This window comes from Prunus dulcis, chromosome 3, assembly GCF_902201215.1.
Source record: "Prunus dulcis chromosome 3, ALMONDv2, whole genome shotgun sequence".
NCBI lineage: Eukaryota > Viridiplantae > Streptophyta > Magnoliopsida > Rosales > Rosaceae > Prunus > Prunus dulcis.
The window spans coordinates 6,679,627-6,700,644 of NC_047652.1; the positions used below are offsets into that span (position 1 = coordinate 6,679,627).

A 21,018-nucleotide genomic window follows, 5' to 3' on the forward strand; every position below is an offset into this window, starting at 1 on the left:
TTCTATGGTTGTCCACAACCCTCCAACTTCGATGAAAAATGTCATTTGTATTTTTACACAAATAAAATTTAATAGTAGAAAATTTGGTGTGGAAAATGAATAATATTGGAAGGAGAAGAATTTGTATGAAGATTTAGCGTGAAAAGTAAAGAATATTGGTAGGTATTTATAGAAAGAAAAAAAAAATTGGTATTTTTTATATAAAAAAATTTTTGAATTTTTTTACATAAAAATTGGCAGCCATTAAATTGGAAGAGAAATTAGGATCTAACACCCCAGGAAGTGCGCCATTGGCGAAAAGCAGGGTTGACGCCAAAGTGACGTCAACGGATGGAATTTTTAATTTTTTTTACTATTGGCTCATGTAGGGTTTAGGGTTGGGTTGATTCGCAATTCACATAAGAACCTCCGAAAACTTCATGAAAGAGAAATATTTATGAGAAACGAGGTTCTGACGGATAACGAAAGCTGGAATAGATGTCTTTTTTATGAACATGGTTATGAAACCTAGAACAACCCCCCAAATCAAATGTTGGTTAATGAAGACGAAAAATATCATATATTATAATCATTGATTGATTATAATGACTCGTTCACTATTACCGAAGACATGGCATGTACATTGTAATGTTTAAACATCCCTGGTTCAATTTTTAATACAAAAAAATAGCGGGCTTTCGAGAAAGAGAAGTATGAGCATTGTCAGTAATCATAGTAAACAGCCTTTAAAACCCTTTTCTAACTCTTGTGCATCCAAATTCTTCCCTATGAAAACAATCTTGTTTGTTCTTGGCTCGTTGGGGCCCCACAGCCGATCAGGTGAGCCTTGGAATATATCATGAACTCCCTGTTACACAACAAAAAGATGATCACTAAATATACAGTACCAGCACAAAAATCATTGACTAAAATTGCTTGCAACTATATTTCTAACTCCTTTATCAGCAACATCACCAACCCATAACTTGACATGCAAGAAGAATATCAAACGGCTAGAGATGATTAACAAAATCCAGTACATAAAAAAAATGACAATGTACATTAGTAGCAAGTTTCTCTCCCCCCACTTAAATTGAACCGTTCCACGATAAAATCCCATTCTACTTGGTTATTCCTTTGCATTGGCCACTAATAAAGCATTGAAGGTAAAGCATCATATAAGACTCTAAGACAAATACAAGGATCGCCCATTGCTTTGAAAAAACAGAGAAGAAAACAAGCAAGATATAGCTTCAAAATTGACAGGAAACACGCCCCTAGATCGAGCAGGAAGATAAATAATTTATATAGCCAACGAAGACAGCAATGCTCAGAAATTCCAACTTCAATATCCTCACAGCCAAATTTCAAATAGAGAAACGGACATTCTTATACAAGGAGATCTCATACCAATTATCTCAAATATCCAAGTCTTGAGTAAAATAATTTGGTTCATTATAATTAACACTTTCAGGATTTAACTCACCTGGAAGACAAATCTCTCATTCATTCCCTGAACAGATAGAAGACCTTTCATACGATATATGTCCTCGCTCCGTTCCAACAACAGTGTACCGAGCCATATGTTAGCCTGAAAGAAATTATGACAACATCAGTACAATCTTTGTCAGGTTTTCTTGTATATATTTCATATTGAGACAACATCATTACAATCTTTGTTAGGTTTTCTTTTATACATTCCAGACAAAGAATCTAAATTATAAAATTCCTGCAACTGGCCATAAAATGTGTACTTGTGTCATTCACAGCAACAGGTCAATAAAAAAGTCTAGGTACTACTAAAATTATAAGGCCAATTATCATATATGATGGCAAACAAACTACAACAAAGTAGAGATCCAACCTTTTCAAGATCTAAGTTCCCTTCACAAACTATGCTGACAGAAGAAACGCCAGGATCATGAACATGGTCATGGGTGTGGTGATCATCATGATGTTCTGCGTATCAGTGCCAAATGTAAGGATATCAGTTCATAATTCTATATAAAAAATAGTAGCAATGCCAAGTGGTTAAGGCAGTCCAGTAAAAGCTATTGGCCAACCTGGCCACGACTTTTCTTACACACAAGGCCATAAACAAACAGTAAACAAATGACAGGAAGCTATCCCTGCCACCTTTCTTAGAGCCACTTTCAGAAGGACTGAAACCACAGCACCCACAGATCCAGGGATGGCAATGGAATTTTTTTAACAAGAGCTACAACATCGCAATTTGGAGGACACTTTTGTCCACCATGCTGCTTGCAGTTAAAGTTTCAATCTTTTCCACCCAATGCAGCAAAACTGAATACAAAGAAGAACACTTAATAATCAATTCTCCAGAACTCCAACCTACTCATGCTTCTTGATTTACTTCTTGCCACCAAGAAGTACACTGCAATACTTTTTCCCTCACATGAACCATTTGCCTCCAAGTTGCAAGTAGGACTTATATTACACACTGAAAACCTCATATGAAATTAAATGCATATGAATAATGGAAACGAAAGGGCAAGAGAAGCATACAAGCTTTTACACATTCCCTTTGTCCACACCACAGAAAATCGTAGCAATGATTTTCTAAACCATGGGAATACTGAAGCCCCAAAGACTAGATTAAACTAAACCCAGAGTAAATGAAAATGAGAAGATGAAACTATGTTATGGCAGAGCAGATATCTTATTTTGTTCTTACGATATCCTATATCTATGGGGTATATAACTGGACCCACTGTATGCCCTCCCTTTTAGATCCATATGTTCTGAAGATTAGTTGTTATTTTGCTAGATCTATATGCCTGTAGTAAGCTTACATAGAGATGTAATGTAGGTATCAGCAAAGCAGAAGACTCAACTCCGAAGTGATACTATAACTTAATGGCTAAAAAGTTAAATCCGCCACGCCTGCAATAATTCTCACCCATACGTAACAATGGTTTGTTTTCAAACTCCAAGCACACCACCCTCTGGGACCCAAGATTCCACAAATGCATTTGTTTGTGTGCAACAAACAGATTTTGTAGACTATTCAGTTTTAATTTGACAACAGATAAACAATAGTACCCACAAAGCCATCATCAACATAAGCAACATGTCATGATGAGTATGTGTTTCAATGATCAGAAGGATTTACCGTGCTTGTGGTCGTGTTTCTCGTCATGATGGTGATGATGATCGTGGTGGTGATCATGGTGATGATCATGATCTTCCTTTTCACCTTCAGCGTCAATAGCACTCTCTATCCTGGCAAGATTACAGCCAAGATTAGGAAATGATATCAAGATTCCAAACACAAGGTGTGAAATTATGAAGCATGGAAGCATGTTCTGCAGATTATAGATCAATTTAATAACAGAGCAATATCACAGAAGAACAAAGAAAATTAACACATGGAGGGAGCATGGGCTCCCAAAATAATTCTCATTTATAAGTGTATCATTTATTAATCAGCACCAATGGTAAACAACACGTGTTTGAAGCAGTATATAAAAGGAGATTAGAACAAATGCATACCCAAAAAAAATCTAAAGAAAAGGAAATAAATATTTCATATATAACTCCAATGGGCTCATGAATCTGTTTGTAAACTAATTTTTACAAACAGATTCACAAGTCCCCCTCAATGTTCCTCTATTTAGACAAACACAAGGATACAAATAATTCAATGATCTTGTTAGAAATAGTTAAATGATTCAAAACTTATACTATGATACTATCCACCTTTCTTTTCATATGCAAATTGTGCACAACATTTAAAGCCATTAATCATCATTAAGAACCTAATTTTAAATAAATGGGAGTAACGTCCAATAAGCAGCAACAAGAAATCAACAACCATCAGCAAGGTCAGAATTGTCTAAACCCAACAACAATGAAATGGGTGTAAAAAATTACCTCTCCAAATCAAATCCTCCAATACCAAGAACATAATCCAGGTTAACTTTTCCAAACTCTGTCCGCTTCAGTTGAGCCATACCATTTATGTTCTATTTTCAAGATAACACATTCCATTTAATACAATAATCATTAACAAGAATGACGAAAATTAAAATGGAGCAAGGTACAAACCCTTATTCGTTGCACCAAAGAAGCAATTTCTGGCTCACCAACAAGATCGGTCTAGGAAAAAAAAAGGACAAGTACACTAGTCAGCCATTACAGCAAAAACTGTAACTATTTTGAATACATTATTCGTCCAATATTCTATAATAATTTTCAAGTTAACTGTTTTTATATCAATTAATGATGCCTTAAAAAAGGAAAGAACAAAAAGAAAGAAAAAATAGTAACCACACCATCACAAACACATAGAAAACGTTCATGTTGAAATATTAGGGCCACACTATTTTCAGTTTTCAAGAATCATAACTATTCAATTTGAGTGCAGTGCAGAGTAAACCTGATACACAAATAGATCATAGTAATCATGTGTACCTTATTCACGATGATACGGTCAGCATAAGCAATCTGCTCTATAGCCTCATTGACAACTCCTTTTGGCTTAACTTCATTCAGATGAAAAACAGCATGTTTAGCATCAACTAACGTGACAACACCATCCAACTTGACATCATTAAAAACCTGATCCTCAGCATAAAATGTTTGAATGATCGGTGCTGGATTTGCCAATCCTACAAATAAATAAGAAGAAAAAAATTTCACATGAAGTTCAATAGTTACCAGAAAGGCCCAGCAAATTCAATGAATTAACGATTTCATACACCCTACGAAACAAGTTGTAAACAAACAACCACGAACCAAAACTTAGTGCACTAAAACAAACAAACTTCATACCTGTAGTCTCTATTACAATATGATCGAACTTCCCTTTCTTCTTATGGACCAAGTCCGAAATCATACGAACAAGGTCACCCCTCACAGTGCAGCAAAGACACCCATTATTCAACATAACAATATCTTCTGCCCCAGTGGTTTTTGCAGCAACCAAAGAACCATCAATGTCTATTTCACCATACTGCAAAATCCACAAAAAAAAACTCCAAACCTTCACATACATAACATAAATTAAGAAACGACAAGAAGTAAGGGCAAAATTCAACCTCATACCTCGTTCTCAATCACCGCAATTCGCTTCCCATGCTCCGCAGTTAGTATATGGTTAAGCAATGTCGTCTGCCAGTTTCATTTCAAAAGTGCATTTCAGTAAATAATGAAGATTATAGTGGCATTAAAACAATGAAACTTTTGGATAAAACCGGCCATAAATTTAGCGACTTAAATCCCAAAAGAGAGTATGAGTAGAAAATATCGAACCTTTCCGGAGCCCAAGAAGCCGGTGATTATCGTGGCGGGGATGCGATTATCGGGGACAATCTGGGTCAAAACGTCGGAGCTTTCGCTCTGCGACGTCGTTGCGGTCGCAGCCACGGTGAACCTTCTGCAGCCGAGCTTAGGCTTGGCGACGAGTGTTCGGCAAAACGACGACGTCGAGTAGCGTAGGCTTTGGGAGTGAGGGGGAGTTCTTGGTCTCCAAGTGAGAGGGAACAGAGCCGCGGCTCCGACCCGGGGGAGCCGGGTTGAGTGGCGAGAAGTGAGGCCGAGAAGGGTCGTGGCCAGGTCGGCCGATATCGAAGCCATGGGAGAAAACGGCGACGTTTGGGTTTTGGGGTTTAGAGGCACAGAAGGAGAGGGTTTATGTGAGGTTGAAGACGGAAGAGGCGATATACTAATACGGCGGCAAAATGTAGCTGTGGACTGTTCGCCAATTATCTAGATTTTTTAAATTTTTATTCATATATTTTTAGGCGGTGGTTTTGTGTTTTTAATTTTTTGTAAGTATCTTTTGTTTGTATTTGTTTTGTACCTACCTACTTAATTTATGAAACCATTCATCTTTTCCTCACATTCTTATTAAGAGAATCTCTGACCCGACAGCAGTAGCAAATAAAATTCTTTAAATTGAAAATTGTTGACTTATGTGACATTTAAAAATAAAATAAAAAAATAGGCTACTTGAATAATTTTCACTCTAACTGACTTTTTAATTTAATTAATACAATATCATGAAAAATGATGAAAAATATATGAAAAATGGCTAAGTATTTATTATATGAAAAGAACAAATGCATGTTTTTAACTTTTGCAAGGTAGATTTTGTTTTTCCAAAGTAAAATTAAATGTTTGAAGAGTCAAAATTAACTTACCATTCTTGAAGAGAGAAAAAGATGTTGCAACTTTGATGATTGAGGTTGAAAAGGCTGTTGGAAAGAGTTTTTTTGATGTGGCTCACCTATTTTAGAATTTCAAAGATGTTGAAGAGGCTGTTGGAGATGCTCTAATCTCTTTTGTAAAACCTATTTTTTTGTGAAAATTTAAAATTTTAAAAATAAGATGATTGTTTTTTTTTTTTTTTAATACAAGGGTTTCTCATACACTCTATCAAGATTTTATAGGGATTTGAACTTGAGATCACGGATAAGATAAGATAATTGTTCTAAAGAAGAATGCTAGCAACCTTCTCAGTTGGACTTTCTCCCTTCTCTTTATGACAAGTGTCATTTTCCTTACACTTAAAATAATGTCATTAATGCATCACACAATTTAGTTTTTGTTTTCCAAGTTTACCCTTTTAAAATGTATTGGCTTTTATATTTCCTTCAATTTATTCAAATTTTGTTATAACTTCTTTAGCACATTGTTAAAAAATAAATAAGAAAAAAATAAGAAAAACGTCATATTTTTAAAAAATAAAAATAAAGTTTGTTTCATGACATTGTTATTATCTTTATTTTGTTTTTAACAAAACACGCATTCCCTTTGGAAAAATTAAAAATTAAAAAAAACTTCAGTTTTTATTTTCTTATTTAATTTTTAACAAGGTGGTAAGAAAGTTATAAAAAAAATTAGTTTGTTATCAAAAAAAAATAATACATTTAATAAAGGTAAACTTGAAAAACAAAAACTAATTTGTGTGATGCATTAATGACATTGTTTTTAGTATAAGGAAAATGACACTTGTTATGAGAAAAAGGGAAAAAAATTCAAAAACAGAATGTTAAAGAGTAGGTTGCTAGCACTTCTCACCGTGGACATACAATTGCATCAACCACCCCTCACCCCTCAGCCTCCTGATGCGTGCAAGTCTTCCAGAGGATCAACGGGTAGGGCCCAGATCTTCCCAATGGATAATGCTCAACCGTTGGGCCCAACCCTTCCGCTTATCCCGCCCTTCACCAACCAAACTCTGAGCCATCTCCGCTTACTACATCCCACGTGTCAACCATCCGTAGGTTCGGATTTTGGTTCGGCATACGCCACCTCGCACTTTCTTTCAGTCTCCGTCACTCTCTTTATTAGCTCTCTCTTTCTCTAGAAATCTCTTAACAGAGACTTTTTGGAGTTTTGATCCTCTCTCGCTCTTTCCGGAGAATCAGAGTACAAGGCAATTGGTCATGCTAAGGTATAATTGGAAAAAAACTTTTTCCTTTTAAATTTCTTTTTTGGTTATGGATTGTTTGTTTCTTTTCTTTGGAAATTATCTTATTATTTTTCCCTTGGAAAGTGATGATTTTTTCCTGCTTTAAGCCTTTTGTTCGATTCATTAACACATAAAGCGAGTTTGTTTGAGGAAAGCATTGATTTTTTTACATGGGATTTTGTATTTTTTCTCATCATTTCCACTATTGTATTACTATAAGAGGATCATGGCTTTCTCTTCTATGTTATCAGTTACGATTTTAGTTTTCTTTTCATTACCGATGATGGGTTCTGTTTGTTTGTTCATAAAATTTAGTAAATGAAATAAGCATTAGTTAAAAGTTCCAATTGCAGTTCTTATTGTAGTTGTTTTCTTCAAGTGTTCATGAAATAACTGAAACTTGTCTGAAATAGGCGAAGAAGGAAAGGAAAGTATTTAATGCCAATCAAACATATGAACCAATTTTCCCCCTTAACTTGACAGATAAAAAATCCAAACCGAATTGCAAGCTTAAGTACATAGTGTAAACTGGTGCACATAGGACCGCCAATGTAGTAAAACTTGTAGTACAGATGTACTCCTCTGCTTCAACTGTTTGGTTTGGTAGTGACAAGTCTTTTTCAAAGTGGGTGTTACCTGAAACAAATCCTAAAATCAGGGCTCACCGATTATGCGTTGTGTGCTTGCATGGCCATTTATTGCAAAGCCGATGTTGAAGATTAATGGCTACCATATTTACTTCTTTATATACATCCTTTGCTGTATTTAATTCTTTCATTGTCTATTTTAGCTGCAATGCTGTTTATTTGCGGTTGCTTATATAATCATTCCATGTTGATGTTATGAAATGAAGGAAATAGATTTGGCATGGAATTTTTCAGATGGAAATTGGATCTTGAGGCTTTACACTTGGTTGTCAATATCTAAATCATATTGTCAATGAGTAGAAGTGAGGATGAATATGATTATAGTATAGTTTGGGGAGAATATGGCGTTGCATAGAAATGAGTACTAGAAAGTTTCATGTTTACAACCCCAAATAGTTTGGAAAAAGGAGTCAGGTGACAAACCTTTTTCCTTTTCTGGGGGAGTGGGGGGTTGGAATGCTAATGGATGATATAGAGGCTTAGTTGGGGTGAAGTTTTGAGGTTTCCATTTGTGGACCTTGTATCATGCATCACAACTGTGTTTTTGTAGATTAAGGATTTTTTTTTTCCATTTATTTTACTGTAATCGTCACATATATTAATTCTAGCACAAACATGATGGGCACCAATTTGAATTTACTAAGTTGGTGCTGAAAAGCCTTATTTCATACTATTATGTCAGAAAAATCTTGACTGCCGTTCAATATATTGTAATTTTCATCAAATAAATAAATGACATGCATGAAGCATTTTCTTAAGGTCAATTGGTCAAATGTACTGAGTACTTATTTTCCGTACTCTCTACTTTTACAGTGTGAAGTAGGGTGCATGTTCCAAGTTTGGTGATTGAATGGATAGAGTAGTGTTCTGGTTCAGTTTCTGTGAGATATATTGATTCCAAGACATTTTCTCGATGGGGGGAGCTTGTTCTAGGAAGAGAGACCACCGAGATGATGAAGATGATTTTCATCTAGGTGTTTCCAGAAGATATTGCAAAAGTGGGAGTTCAAAGTGGTTGACAACCTCCTTCACCCGCCCTGTTTTAGATAATCAACCAGGCAGAGGGAAGGGTCCATCCCTCATGGACTTGTGCATCCGTAAAATATGCGAGGTACTTACTTCTCTGAATCTTTTTTGGGCTAGGGCCTGGGGTTCAGTATTTCTTGGCTTACACCAATTGTTTCTTTTGATTAACAGGACATTGATAAATATAACACATTCTCTATGCTCCCAAGAGATATTAGTCAACAGATCATTAATGAGTTGGTGTACTCCGGATGCCTAACTGATGTTTCTTTTGAAGGCTTTCGGGACTGTGCTTTGCAGGTAGCTCATAGTAATAATACTGGCAATCACTTTCTCATTCTTATAATTTTTTTTTTTTTTGGTCAGTGCTGTCCTGTTCCTCTTTTGTTGTCAGTCAGGCTGACCTTGAAAGTTTCTGTCATTTGTTTGGAAGGATCTTTACTTGGGAGAATACCCTGGTGTAAATGATTGTTGGATGGATGTCATCTCCTCGCAAGGGTCATCATTACTCTCTCTGGATCTCTCGGGTTCTGATGTTACTGACAATGGATTAATTTTTCTAAAGGATTGCACAAGTCTCCAAGCATTAAATTTTAATTATTGTGACCACATATCGGACCATGGCCTGGGACACATCAGTGGTAGTCCATCTTAATCCTTATTTTGTTTCTTTGATAGGTTTCCTTTCTAGCACTAAATCAATTTTCGTTTATTTGATTCTTTTTGGGGAAGTGCAATTCCCAAAGCCATTTTGGGTAAGATGAAGCATATAATTTGGTTAGCCATGGTGGCCAGCCAACGTAGCTGTTGGATTAGCACATCCCTTTTATTTATCACCTAAAATTATTTAAGCTTTCTATTAAGAAAAAAAAATTGAGAAGCAAGTGACTAATGAGGAGATGATTGGGGAGGGATGACAGGTCATCATATATTCTTTTGTATGTGCTAAATTATAAAATTTTGTGCAGCATACACAACTGGAGTTTGTATCATGTGTGCAATTATATCTACAAGACTGAATTATTATGCACCCTTAAAAACATTCATCATTGGTCCAACACCCTTATACTTATTCTTCCCCTTTTTGTTTCTTTTTTCTGTTAGTCAATATTTTTGTATCTTCGCTTGAATATGGAATAATATTTATGAGAGTTGGCTTGCGATCCTTTTGGTTCTGCATTTGACTTTTGTTAGATTCTTTCAGGTCTGTCTAGCTTGACAAATTTGAGTTTTAGAAGAAATAGTGCAATTACTGCTCATGGGATGAGTGCCTTTGCTAATTTGATTAACTTGATCAAATTGGACTTGGAGAAATGTCCTGAAATCCATGGTGGGCTTGTTCATCTCCAAGGTATGTTTGCCTCTAAATCCACTTATCTGGAAAGTGAACTTCTATTTCTCCTCCTCCGTACATGCTAACTCACCTGTTTGACTTATGGAATTGGTTTTGAACATCTTTTGTTTCTGACCCGCTATGTATGTCTGATTCTTGGGATTAAAAAAATCAGCCTTTATTGATGATGCTGTTTAGAAAGTATAATAATATTCAAAGTGGTTTTATGATGTTCTTGAACATGATGAGAAAACATTACCGAAGAAAGCTGTATTGCAGTGCATTGCTTTTTCTACAGCACAGTTGGAGCTGGTGCTTTAATTGTCTACACAGTTTAGCACCGGTTTATCATACATATGGGTTGTTATGGCATATGATTCGGGCAACCATTCAAAGTGATAATAATATCAGCTTACAGTCGGTTAATGCACAAACAAAAATTAATGTGTGACTCAATAATGATACACTTGGGCTTGTATGACAACAATTTAGTGGAGTTCGTGGACCTGTATGAGTATTAAAAATATTATGATAGGCCATAGGTCCTCAAACTTCTAGTCTTCGGTTTCTGATTATTATTCACCATAGAATGTTGCATGATTTGTCTCCTGTGCTGCACATTGGATATGAACCCCGGTCTTCAGATAATGCTTTCACATCAGCATGCCACCATTCTCACTACTGATGAATGCATTAATCATGTCTCAAACTTTTTGTTGTGTTTTTTTTTCACAGGCTTAACAAAACTAGAGTCTCTTAATATCAAATGGTGTAATTGCATAGATGATGCTGACATGAAACCTCTCTCAGGTAATTTACATATTGGTTTTCCTTTTATTCACAATGAAAAAGAAATGTAGGTCTTAGGCTTTCAGTTTTAGGGTCTGGCTTTTATTAAAATCTAGAGCGTGACTTTTGAGCGTCCCACTTGTACACAGATGACTTTCATTATGAGATTAGTAAAATCTGGAAATAGACATAACTGGAGTAGCAATTCGAAGCAACTCATGGAAATTATTTGTTACCATTCTTCAAGAACTTCAAGAAGAGCCCATATAAAAAAATTATGTACATGTTTGTGGGTGCTTTGGTTTTCAGAGTGAATTACAAATTTTGTTATAGTTTCATTGTTTCAAAAATATTTATTCATTTGTATTTCAGGGCTTACAAATTTGAAATGCTTACAAGTTTCCTGCAGTAAGGTTACTGATTTTGGCATTACTTACTTGAAAGGTATTTGCTTTTGTAATTCATTTATCTTCAGAACTTACATCTTTGTGCTGTAAGGAGAAATCTTGTGCAATAATTGTGGGTCCGTGGACCTTTTATAGTTTGATACTTCTGTGATTGTACACCTTACACCTTTTGTATCTGTTTCTTGAAAAGGAAAAAAAAACTATGTTTGTGGCAGGCTGAGAGTCGATAACTTTGACAGAAAGGATTCATCTATACTTATTATTTAGAGTTGGCATTTCGCTTGACACTTCTGATCAACTAGAAACCACTAAGTGGCATTAACCAGAAGTTCCAGCTATATCCAGCTGACTAACCCATTCATCAATGTTCTAACTAACACCAAGTATAAGTGATGATGATTTAGTACTACCTTATAATCCGTAAGTGATAATGATTTGTTTAATTTTTTTGAATTTTTTCTTCTACGATAGATAGTGTGTAATTGATATTGAAATTTTGTTATTTTGGCAATATTAATTCTCAAGATTTGAAAGTTTGTCCTAGGGAAAGCATATAGATAGTCTATAACGACGGTAATAGGTAGATGAAAAGAAATAACTAGAAGAAACTTTCAGGTTTTGAAATTCAATTGTTCTTGGAAGTAAAATAAACCAGGAAAAAGGGCTTTCTGGAGTGGACATCCTCCTGGAAAGCCATTTAAAGAGGAGGAAATAAAGCTAATAGATCTTTCTTGTTTTAAAATGCAGTTGGAAAAATAAATAATAAAAAAGGTTTCTGAGCGTACCTCCTTCAAAATGGTATCGTTATCTGTAGGGCAAAAAAATTGTAACAACCCACATGAAGAGCGTCATTATTATGAGGGCACAGGTCCTAGACCATATAAGGTTTAACAAAGAAGATTCTATCTGCGTGCTGGAGGCATGCTTATTTGGCTGTGAATGCATGTTTTCAGAAGCCAATGCTGTTTTATAGGGGGTGTGAACAGTAAAGAATATTGACTGCTAAATTTAGTTCTGGAGTGTTTAATAAAGATGAATCCTAAGTATGATGTTCTAATGGTTTGACCCCATCACCTCACCTCTTAGGGCTTCTTGACTTGGACTTTTTCTAAAGAATTCGAGGCATTTTAGTCATTCATTGATATAAAATTCATTTACTACATTTGGAGTTCCTTCAATTTTTAATAACTGCCCTTACTGATAATAAAAAAAGATTCTAGTTTACTTAACTGGATATCATGGATATAGTTACCTAGCAAGGTGTATTGTGTGGCTGTTCCTTCCATGTAACTATGTATATCATCTCTACGTGTTGCAGGTCTGCACAAACTCTCTCTTTTGAACTTGGAGGGATGCCCAGTTACTGCTGCATGCTTGGACTCTCTTTCAGGTTTGCATTCCAAAGTATTTGGACTTTTTCTTAGCCATTAGTGTTTGTGTTATGTATTTGATTATGTATATCATTCGTGTTTGAGTGTATCTATGTGATTGTATTATTCGTGTATTCATTTCTCTTATTTCTATTGAAGGTTTACTTTTTGGAAATGCCTATAGAACTAGTAAATAGTGAATAACCAAATTTAAATGTTAAACTATTTTTAAAAAAAAAATTTGGGGTATTAAAAGGGTTTCTTGTTCTCTAAAGGCATTGTGTGTTGAAATCCCCCATAAGTAGATTGAGAATCTGATTTTTGTTTATCTGTTAATGATAAATCATGACTTATAGATCAACATTTCTCAAAGTTATACACATTATATGCCAAAACTAAATAATATGAAGACCTTCGCCCTTTTTTCTAACCTAAGAATGTAGGTTGGGCCTGATATTTTAATGGGTTTGCTTGCATACCAGCTCTTGATGCCCTGCTATATCTGAATCTGAGCAGATGTCATCATCTGACTAATGAAGGATGCGATAAGTTTTCCAGTAAGTTTTTTTTTTTACAACGATCTAATGACATTTGTTTTTTGCTGTTGAAGTCATGAAATATAGTTGTACCTAGAAGCTTCTTGGTTTTTTTATTTTTTCGGTTAGTACAGTCCTGAGCTTTAAATTGTAGCATTCCTTATGTTCTGCAGGATTTGGGAACTTAAAAGTGTTGAACTTGGGGTTCACTGACATCACCGATGCTTGTCTGGTACACTTGAAAGGTGGTTTATTTGTTTTTGACTCTTCTTTGTGTTTGAGTGAAAAACTTTGATTCGAGACTTTCTTTAGGCATTTATTTTTTCATCAATAGCAGATAGCTTTCAAAATTAGAAAGCAACCTATGCTCTGCAGACACATACACTCTGCAATTTCCTAATTCATTCAGGGTGTTGTAGTTTAGTTCATCCTTTCTATATTGATTACAATATCAGAATCCTTCATTTCCCTGCTGTATTGTATGCATATATTACCATTGTGATTTTTTCTTTGCTTCAAGTAGGTTTGACAAATTTGGAGAGCTTGAACCTGGATTCATGTAGGATTGGTGATGAAGGGCTGGTCAACTTGACAGGTCAGTCAGTGTTTAGCAGATGCATAATATGGATAGTATATGTGCTTTATGTTTATGTTCATGAAATTCTGTAATGGAAACACGTTTTTGTACATTGTCTCTAATATCAAACTGGAATGTCTCCACAATATTTGCCAACATATTATGTTTGCAAAGATGATGAGAGTTTCCGTACTCAGTTGTATTTTACTTTTTTTTCCTCGCTAACTGAACTACCACTTCTCAAAAAAAGAAAAAAAGAACATCCACTTCTGTTTTGTATTGAGTCTGATGGCATAAATCCAGGGATTTTATTCAAGCTAAAAGTTTTTATTATTATTGTTTTCCTTTGGTTACGCAAGTTACAAGGTTTTTGGTTACTTCATCATGTGAGATTTCAAAAAAAGATCCTACACCTGCAGTGAACTACTGTAATTAAAATGCTTGGAAAAATTGAAATATCTATTCTGGTTTGCTTTTATAAAATAAAATTTTAATTTTAAATTCTTCTTAATGGCTGCTGATTCCACTGTCAATTCGAATTTCAATCAATGTCAACAATTGGGTTTTTATGATAGATACCCAATACAACATGTGGCACCTAATGAAAGGACAATCTTGGTATGCATACATTATGGGTTTTCTGCATTATGGTTTCTGCTTATATCGTATCTTGGTGGCATGACTTATGCATACATGTGATATTTTGGGTTAAAATCGTCCTTACAATTTTAAGTATGGCAACATGCTGATTATGAATAGCTTTGCCAATTCTTTAGCTACACTTAGGAAATTAAGGATGAGGGTGCCTCCTCTTCCCTTCTATTTTTCCACCTTTGATTTTGATGAATATTGGTATTTGTATATATGCTCTTAGGCCTTCAGCATTTGAAATGTTTGGAGTTGTCAGAAACTGAAGTTGGAAGCAACGGGCTCCGCCATCTGTCAGGTTAGATGTTTACCTTTGATTTATGGTTTGTGACCGTAGTTTGATTCAGTTTTCACCGTACCTGCCCACTGACACACACAAAGACACAGGAACTGTGTTTATAACTGAGTTTTGTGCATTTTTAGTTGTAGTAGTTGGTTTATCCATAAGCATACTTATTTTTCACTAAATTGTCTTTATGTCTAGTTTGGTCATCAAGTTAACATGGTTGTACTTTTGGTAACTTACCTATGTTTTCAAAATCTTAAGATAAGATGTCAGCCAATTGTAGGGATTTTAGATTCCTTCCTCTAGTCACAATGGCTTATTCTAATCATCTAAGGTTGCTATATACTTTTCAATGGAAATGTCAAACTAAAGAAATGAGACATCCATACAAGTACAAAGAATTGACAAAATCTCCATCCTCTTACCAGAAACTTACTGCACCATAGTTTCTCTTTTTCTTTTTTCCTCAAAGTCTGGAATATCATGACTTTGATTCTACATATCTGTTTCATAAAATTTTAAATTTTCTTTTGTCAAGATCTATCAAATAAAACTTGCAATAAATATAAAATTATGAACGAATAAAAGTGAATAAGTTTATGTCTCAGAAATTCACAAAAACATGACACAGCGTAATTCATTTTTCATATCATGTGAGTATATTTCCACATAGATGCATCATCCTGACTTCTTTTTAATACATAATGTTTTATAGATCTCAACAAATGTTTTACAAACAGAAAAGTTTAATGGAAAAACATATGTAAAATGAAAGTTGTGGTATTCTAAATTTTTAGAAAAAATAAACAGAAAAATAAAGTTTGGGTTGAGTCACATGCTGTCTTTTTCTTTGGTATTGTTAAGTAGTATAATTAATTTAGCAAAAACATTCTTGTGTCACTGTCACTAATTTATAGAGAAAGCATCGGAGGTTCCGGGCTAATATTTTGCCAGATAGGGTAAAACTGTACATAACTGTGCATTTACCTTCTTGGGATTCCATGGACCAAGACCTGTTTTCATTATATGTGGCTTGGTTGGTAGTGCCCGCGCATGCTGTCTCGCCTGCCTGCTGGTGGTTTTTTCTTTCCTGTATATGGCAATTAAGAATTTGATTTGGTTTCTTAAAGATGCACTTGAATCAAAGGAAACCCTCTGGATTGTAGGTGTTTTCTATTGATGTTTAAGACTATTAAGGAATAAAATGCTGAATTAGGCTATTTCATGTAAAAATGGGTGGCTGGCTTCTCTGATGCCACCATGCAGGAGATGAAAATAATGACTGACCTACCTCTGTTCTTATTGTTCTTTAATGTAATATTTTGTCAGTTTTAATTTGTGGATTTTATTCTTTCTTAACCTGATTAGTGTTTTTGCTTTTTGTAGGTTTAATTAATCTGGAAAGTATAAATCTTTCATTCACTGTTGTTACTGACAGTGGTTTAAGGAAACTGTCTGGCCTGTTGTCTCTTAAATCACTTAATTTGGACGCTCGCCAAATTACTGATACTGGACTTGCAGCTCTTACAAGTAAGTATCCTTAGATGGAAACTGCATTCTGATGTATAGTAGTATGCTAACTAGATCTAGCCCCTTGATGACAAAAATTTCGGATGCCGTTTCCAAGCTTTTAAGGTTGAATAATTGGATACTTGGTGGTGGTGGTTCAAGTTTTATGGTTTCCCAGTAAGTCATCTGGTTTTTTATAAATGCTGCACAAATTTTTCTTTGTTGATGCAGGTTTGACTGGATTGACACACCTCGATCTATTTGGAGCTCGAATTACAGACTCTGGAACACACTATCTGCGAAGTATGTTATGCAACATTGTAATGGTTCAATTCCTTAAATTAGCCACATGTTAGTTACTGACAATGTCACGCGCACACACAGAGACCACTGCTTTGGGCACTTAAGGACCTGCTGATATCAGCAGTATATATGGAACCTGGCAAGCCACTAGTGATGCAGGGTTGTTTAGGTTTACATGAATCATACCAAGACTTCACATCTAGAGTTCACATCTAAGAGAAGTTTTACATCACACATTCGTAAGATGGCGTCACTTACATAGATCCCAAGGTTCTTTTTATTCGAAGTATCACCTGGACTTGAGACCATATATATATATATATATATATATATATATATATATATAATATAAAATAAAATAAAAACCCACTCTTCCCACAAGCCAAAAGTCTATAGCTAACCAACCAATTGATGGGACCAGACCAGAATTTACCAGATTTCCCTATCCTCTTGGGAATGGCAATCTGGATTGTGCTTCCCATATTGTGGTACTTTGGCAATCCAGTTCTGAAATACTGGCTTTCCCAACACCGGACTGATAGATGGGGAGGAATCAAGTGACAAAATGTTGACATACTGGAATTTAAGGGAAGGATGCTTATTCTACCTTGAATGCATGTAAGCTACTAATTTTATGTGATTCTAAGTGATTTTGCATTTATGAACATACTTCAAGATCTGCACTAGCAACCCAAGTGGTAAGTGTAACAATTCAAAACACCAAATTGCTATCCGAGTATGTGCACAAAGTACCACGTACAGGGAACAGGATTGCGTTGACATAACCATACTGTGAACCCAGAAGTACTGTGATGTTGGTAACTCTAGATGGGACATAAAAACCAAATTACTCTATTCAAAATACAAAAGTACCATTTTGCATTTAATTTATTTGCTTATTCCGAAAACATTTCTCGCACCCTCTTAAGTGGTATAAATAAAATAGAGAATTTCCAAGCTGTAACATCCTTGAAATGCATCCATTATTTTTAGTTTCCAGTTTTCAAGTTTGCCTCCATAAGTACACTCTATTTCTTGAGACTCTAAAATGAACGAGTTATTCAGCCCTTTAGTTTCTCAATGTACCTGGAAATTGGTATTGCTGAAGTAGCAGGCTTACCATTTGTAAAAGAGAGTTGAGTTCTGTTATCGTATTGAACTTGAGGTATTTTTGTTTTGGAACACTGTAGATGGGCAACACTGGAGGATATGATTATAGAGCAATAGTCATGTGTATCATTTTAATGACAATTTGATAATTAATTTTCTATTTTTTTTTTTTGTATATGATAGTTGCATTCTTTTGTCTGATATGAATCAGAGATACATAACTGGCATGGTAAATACTATTGGTAGTTTTGCTGGGAAATACCATGGAGCATGGAAACAAATTGCTCTTCTAATAGTTTACCTGAGAGGCCGTTGGTCACACTCTAGCGGATTATAAGAGGCCTTCTTTATTAAATGACATTCACAGAACAGTTTTGAGTTTGGTTTTTAGCAAGATTTAAACTAGTTCATTTTATACCATTGTATTTGCAATGTTCAGGCTTTAAAAACCTGAGGTCCCTAGAAATATGCGGTGGAGGATTGACGGATGCTGGAATAAAAAATATTAAAGATCTTTCATCCTTGACCCTACTGAATCTGTCACAAAACTGCAACCTGACTGATAAAGCTTTGGAGTTGATTTCTGGTATGCCCATGAACTTTGGTTTATAAGAACGATGGATATGCTAGCTTTATCTGTTATATTGGCTATTGAATGGAACTTGGCAGTGTTTGAGATTGGACCATTTTAATGGGCCAAACATGGGAATTTCAAGTGCAAAAGATATAAATGCATACACACTGTTGCCAATGATGGCAATATCAGTTCAGAGGACAATATGTGGTCAAAATTTTATTTCCACTTGGTGACTGTATACTTGATATATATGGTCTGGTAAGAAGTGTGACTCTTCGATCTTTTCATAGATACTGGGAATGGCTTTTTGTTTTGCAATTATGGCCATAACAATTGCATGCATGCATTCTTTTTCATCCCCGAAATGCCTTAATGGCCAGGAGAAAGGGGGAGAGGAGTGGGGGTTGGGAATGCCTTCCAAGTATAGGAAGACATACCTGTTCCTTAGTTAAAAAAAGTAAAGCATGTAATTATTGTTACTCTAGCGAAGTTATAAAGTTGGCAGTATCACAGTATAAAAGAAATTCTGATAGTGCACTTGTGTTCATAAGAGGGAGTTAGACTTCTTTCTCTAGTAGTGATCTTGACCCGCCTTTAAAACCTTGGTTGGATCTTCGATTCTGTGGGAGGCTTCATATTTTAATCATATTAGCCAATGCCATTAATATCTTTTAATTTTTCACATTCTTCTATGGGAATGCAGGGCTGACGGGATTGATCTCTTTAAACGTTTCAAATTCTCGGATCACCAATTCTGGACTTCGGCATTTGAAAACACTGAAGAATTTGAAATCTCTGACATTGGAGTCCTGCAAGGTGACAGCAAACGAGATTAGGAAGCTTCAGTTGACTGACCTTCCCAACCTGGTAAGCTTCCGGCCTGAATAGTTCTGGAGGTAATTTAAGTCTTAACTTTCAGATTCTGGCAGCATGGACATACAACTATGTATATAAATACATTATGGAAGAGATCTGGTAAATTTTGTATATGGTTGGACGAGTATGTGGGTTTCAAAATGTTCAGATCTACAGGTGTAGAAATTCTCTATGTGTTTCATGTGAAGTTTTCTTCCAAAATCGAATTGTCATGGAAGAAAATGTGGATAAGCTTCCCGGGCATGGCGCTTCCGCCGCTTTTAAATCCTTAGGCTTTCTATGAAAATTACCGTTGTATATACCTGCTTTCAGTTGCTTCCTTGTACAGTATCTAAAACAATGGATTCTTCAACTTAATTTATTTATCAGTGATTTTTGATGCGTTTTATATGCACATCCAAATGTCATGCGTTAGTGAAGTAGTTAGGTGTTGGGTGCGTTTCATATGTACCGAAAATTTCTTGATGGAACGCTTTATAACACAACGAAACATTACAGTAACGAAAAGTTTTTCCTGCTTCTCCGGCTTTTTATGAAGCCATTTGATAATGGAGTGTTACAAATCCATCTTCATCTGGAATCAATGTTGGACAAAACAAATTTTCCCTGTTATCCATAAAAATCAATGTTGAAGACATAATCAAATTCTAATGAGCAATGACATTAAGCAACATTAAAAATGAGAAAGCAAATAGCTGGGTTCATTTTCTTTTGTATCTGACTACCGATTCAATGAAGTATTTTCCTTTTGGTTTATTCGTTTTTTCCCTTGAGCCTTTTAAAAAAGAATAATGTTTACTCTTACTACATTTGTATATTATATTTTCATACCACTTTATGTGGCGAATGAGGTGGACAATCGTATCAATTAAAATTAATTTAATATTTCATTTTCTTTTATGATTTATTGGCACTTTTTAATTGATGTAGTTGTTCAGTTCATCTGTCGTATGAAGTGATATGAAAATGTGATAAGAGTAGCATTACTCATAGACAGCTTGGCTCATAGACCTCTAAAATTCCTTCCTAGGTCAAAATATGGATACGAGGAAAAAAATAAAATGAAAACAAAAGCTAGGTCCACGGTTTTTTCTTTCACTGAGCAATAATATTATTCAATGTCCGAGAAAGACAACTTGTCAAAGCATGCATTGTCCTCTAAAAGTTAATTCCTTCCTTGATCATGACTAATTAAGATTGATGCTTGAATTCTCCCTAGGTTCAAATCTTGATTCAAGAGAAGAAAAATATATATTAGTGATACCTAATTTTCTTAAGAAGCAAAAATATTATTTGGCTTCATCATTAAAATATCTTGCCTGTATATTTTAAGTAAAAGCATCCCTTTGCAGTTGTCTTCCTACCAGGTGATCCCATGATCTTTCTTGTCATTTTTTGAACCTTTGTTTTGCACTTTTATTCGTTTCCTGTCCAGTTACAAAATTCTATATGCTAAGCAGCAAGCAGAGTTTATCTCAAACTTAAGTATGGCAATTAGCTGATAATTAATCATGTGGAGTAGTTGTCAAGGACACATCATGCATGCACTGGCCTTGACAATTTAGTCTCACTATATAAACTAAGGTAGAGGAAAGGAAATAGCACAA

At 35.1% G+C, this 21,018-nt stretch overlaps 2 protein-coding genes across 5 annotated transcripts; one reads left to right on the forward strand and one right to left on the reverse strand.

Moving 5' to 3' along the window:
- Window positions 1-536: 536 nt before the first annotated feature.
- On the reverse strand, window positions 537-5,706 carry LOC117623286 (COBW domain-containing protein 1). Its single transcript, XM_034354199.1, has 10 exons — window positions 5,254-5,706; window positions 5,047-5,112; window positions 4,774-4,954; window positions 4,414-4,610; window positions 4,048-4,098; window positions 3,874-3,965; window positions 3,113-3,222; window positions 1,844-1,938; window positions 1,466-1,570; window positions 537-847 (listed from the first exon to the last, which is right to left on the reverse strand). Exons 1-10 carry the CDS (start codon window positions 5,575-5,577, stop codon window positions 710-712), a joined length of 1,359 nt encoding a protein of 452 aa, XP_034210090.1. The 5' UTR covers window positions 5,578-5,706; the 3' UTR covers window positions 537-709.
- A 1,439-nt stretch (window positions 5,707-7,145) lies between these two features.
- LOC117620743 (F-box/LRR-repeat protein 14) lies at window positions 7,146-19,799 on the forward strand. Of its 4 annotated transcripts, XM_034350928.1 has the most exons (16): window positions 7,154-7,399; window positions 8,878-9,175; window positions 9,262-9,390; window positions 9,524-9,731; window positions 10,295-10,441; window positions 11,159-11,233; window positions 11,585-11,656; window positions 12,938-13,009; window positions 13,472-13,546; window positions 13,699-13,770; window positions 14,049-14,120; window positions 14,977-15,048; window positions 16,423-16,566; window positions 16,777-16,848; window positions 18,398-18,544; window positions 19,239-19,799. In XM_034350928.1, the coding sequence occupies exons 2-16, from the start codon at window positions 8,978-8,980 to the stop codon at window positions 19,421-19,423; spliced, it is 1,740 nt and encodes a 579-aa protein (XP_034206819.1). In that variant the 5' UTR covers window positions 7,154-7,399; window positions 8,878-8,977; the 3' UTR covers window positions 19,424-19,799. The 4 variants fall into 4 exon arrangements, with proteins under 4 accessions (XP_034206821.1, XP_034206820.1, XP_034206819.1 ...); XM_034350930.1 differs by lacking the exon at window positions 18,398-18,544 and having other exon boundaries at window positions 7,146-7,399; XM_034350929.1 differs by lacking the exon at window positions 11,585-11,656 and having other exon boundaries at window positions 7,152-7,399.
- Window positions 19,800-21,018: the final 1,219 nt, after the last annotated feature.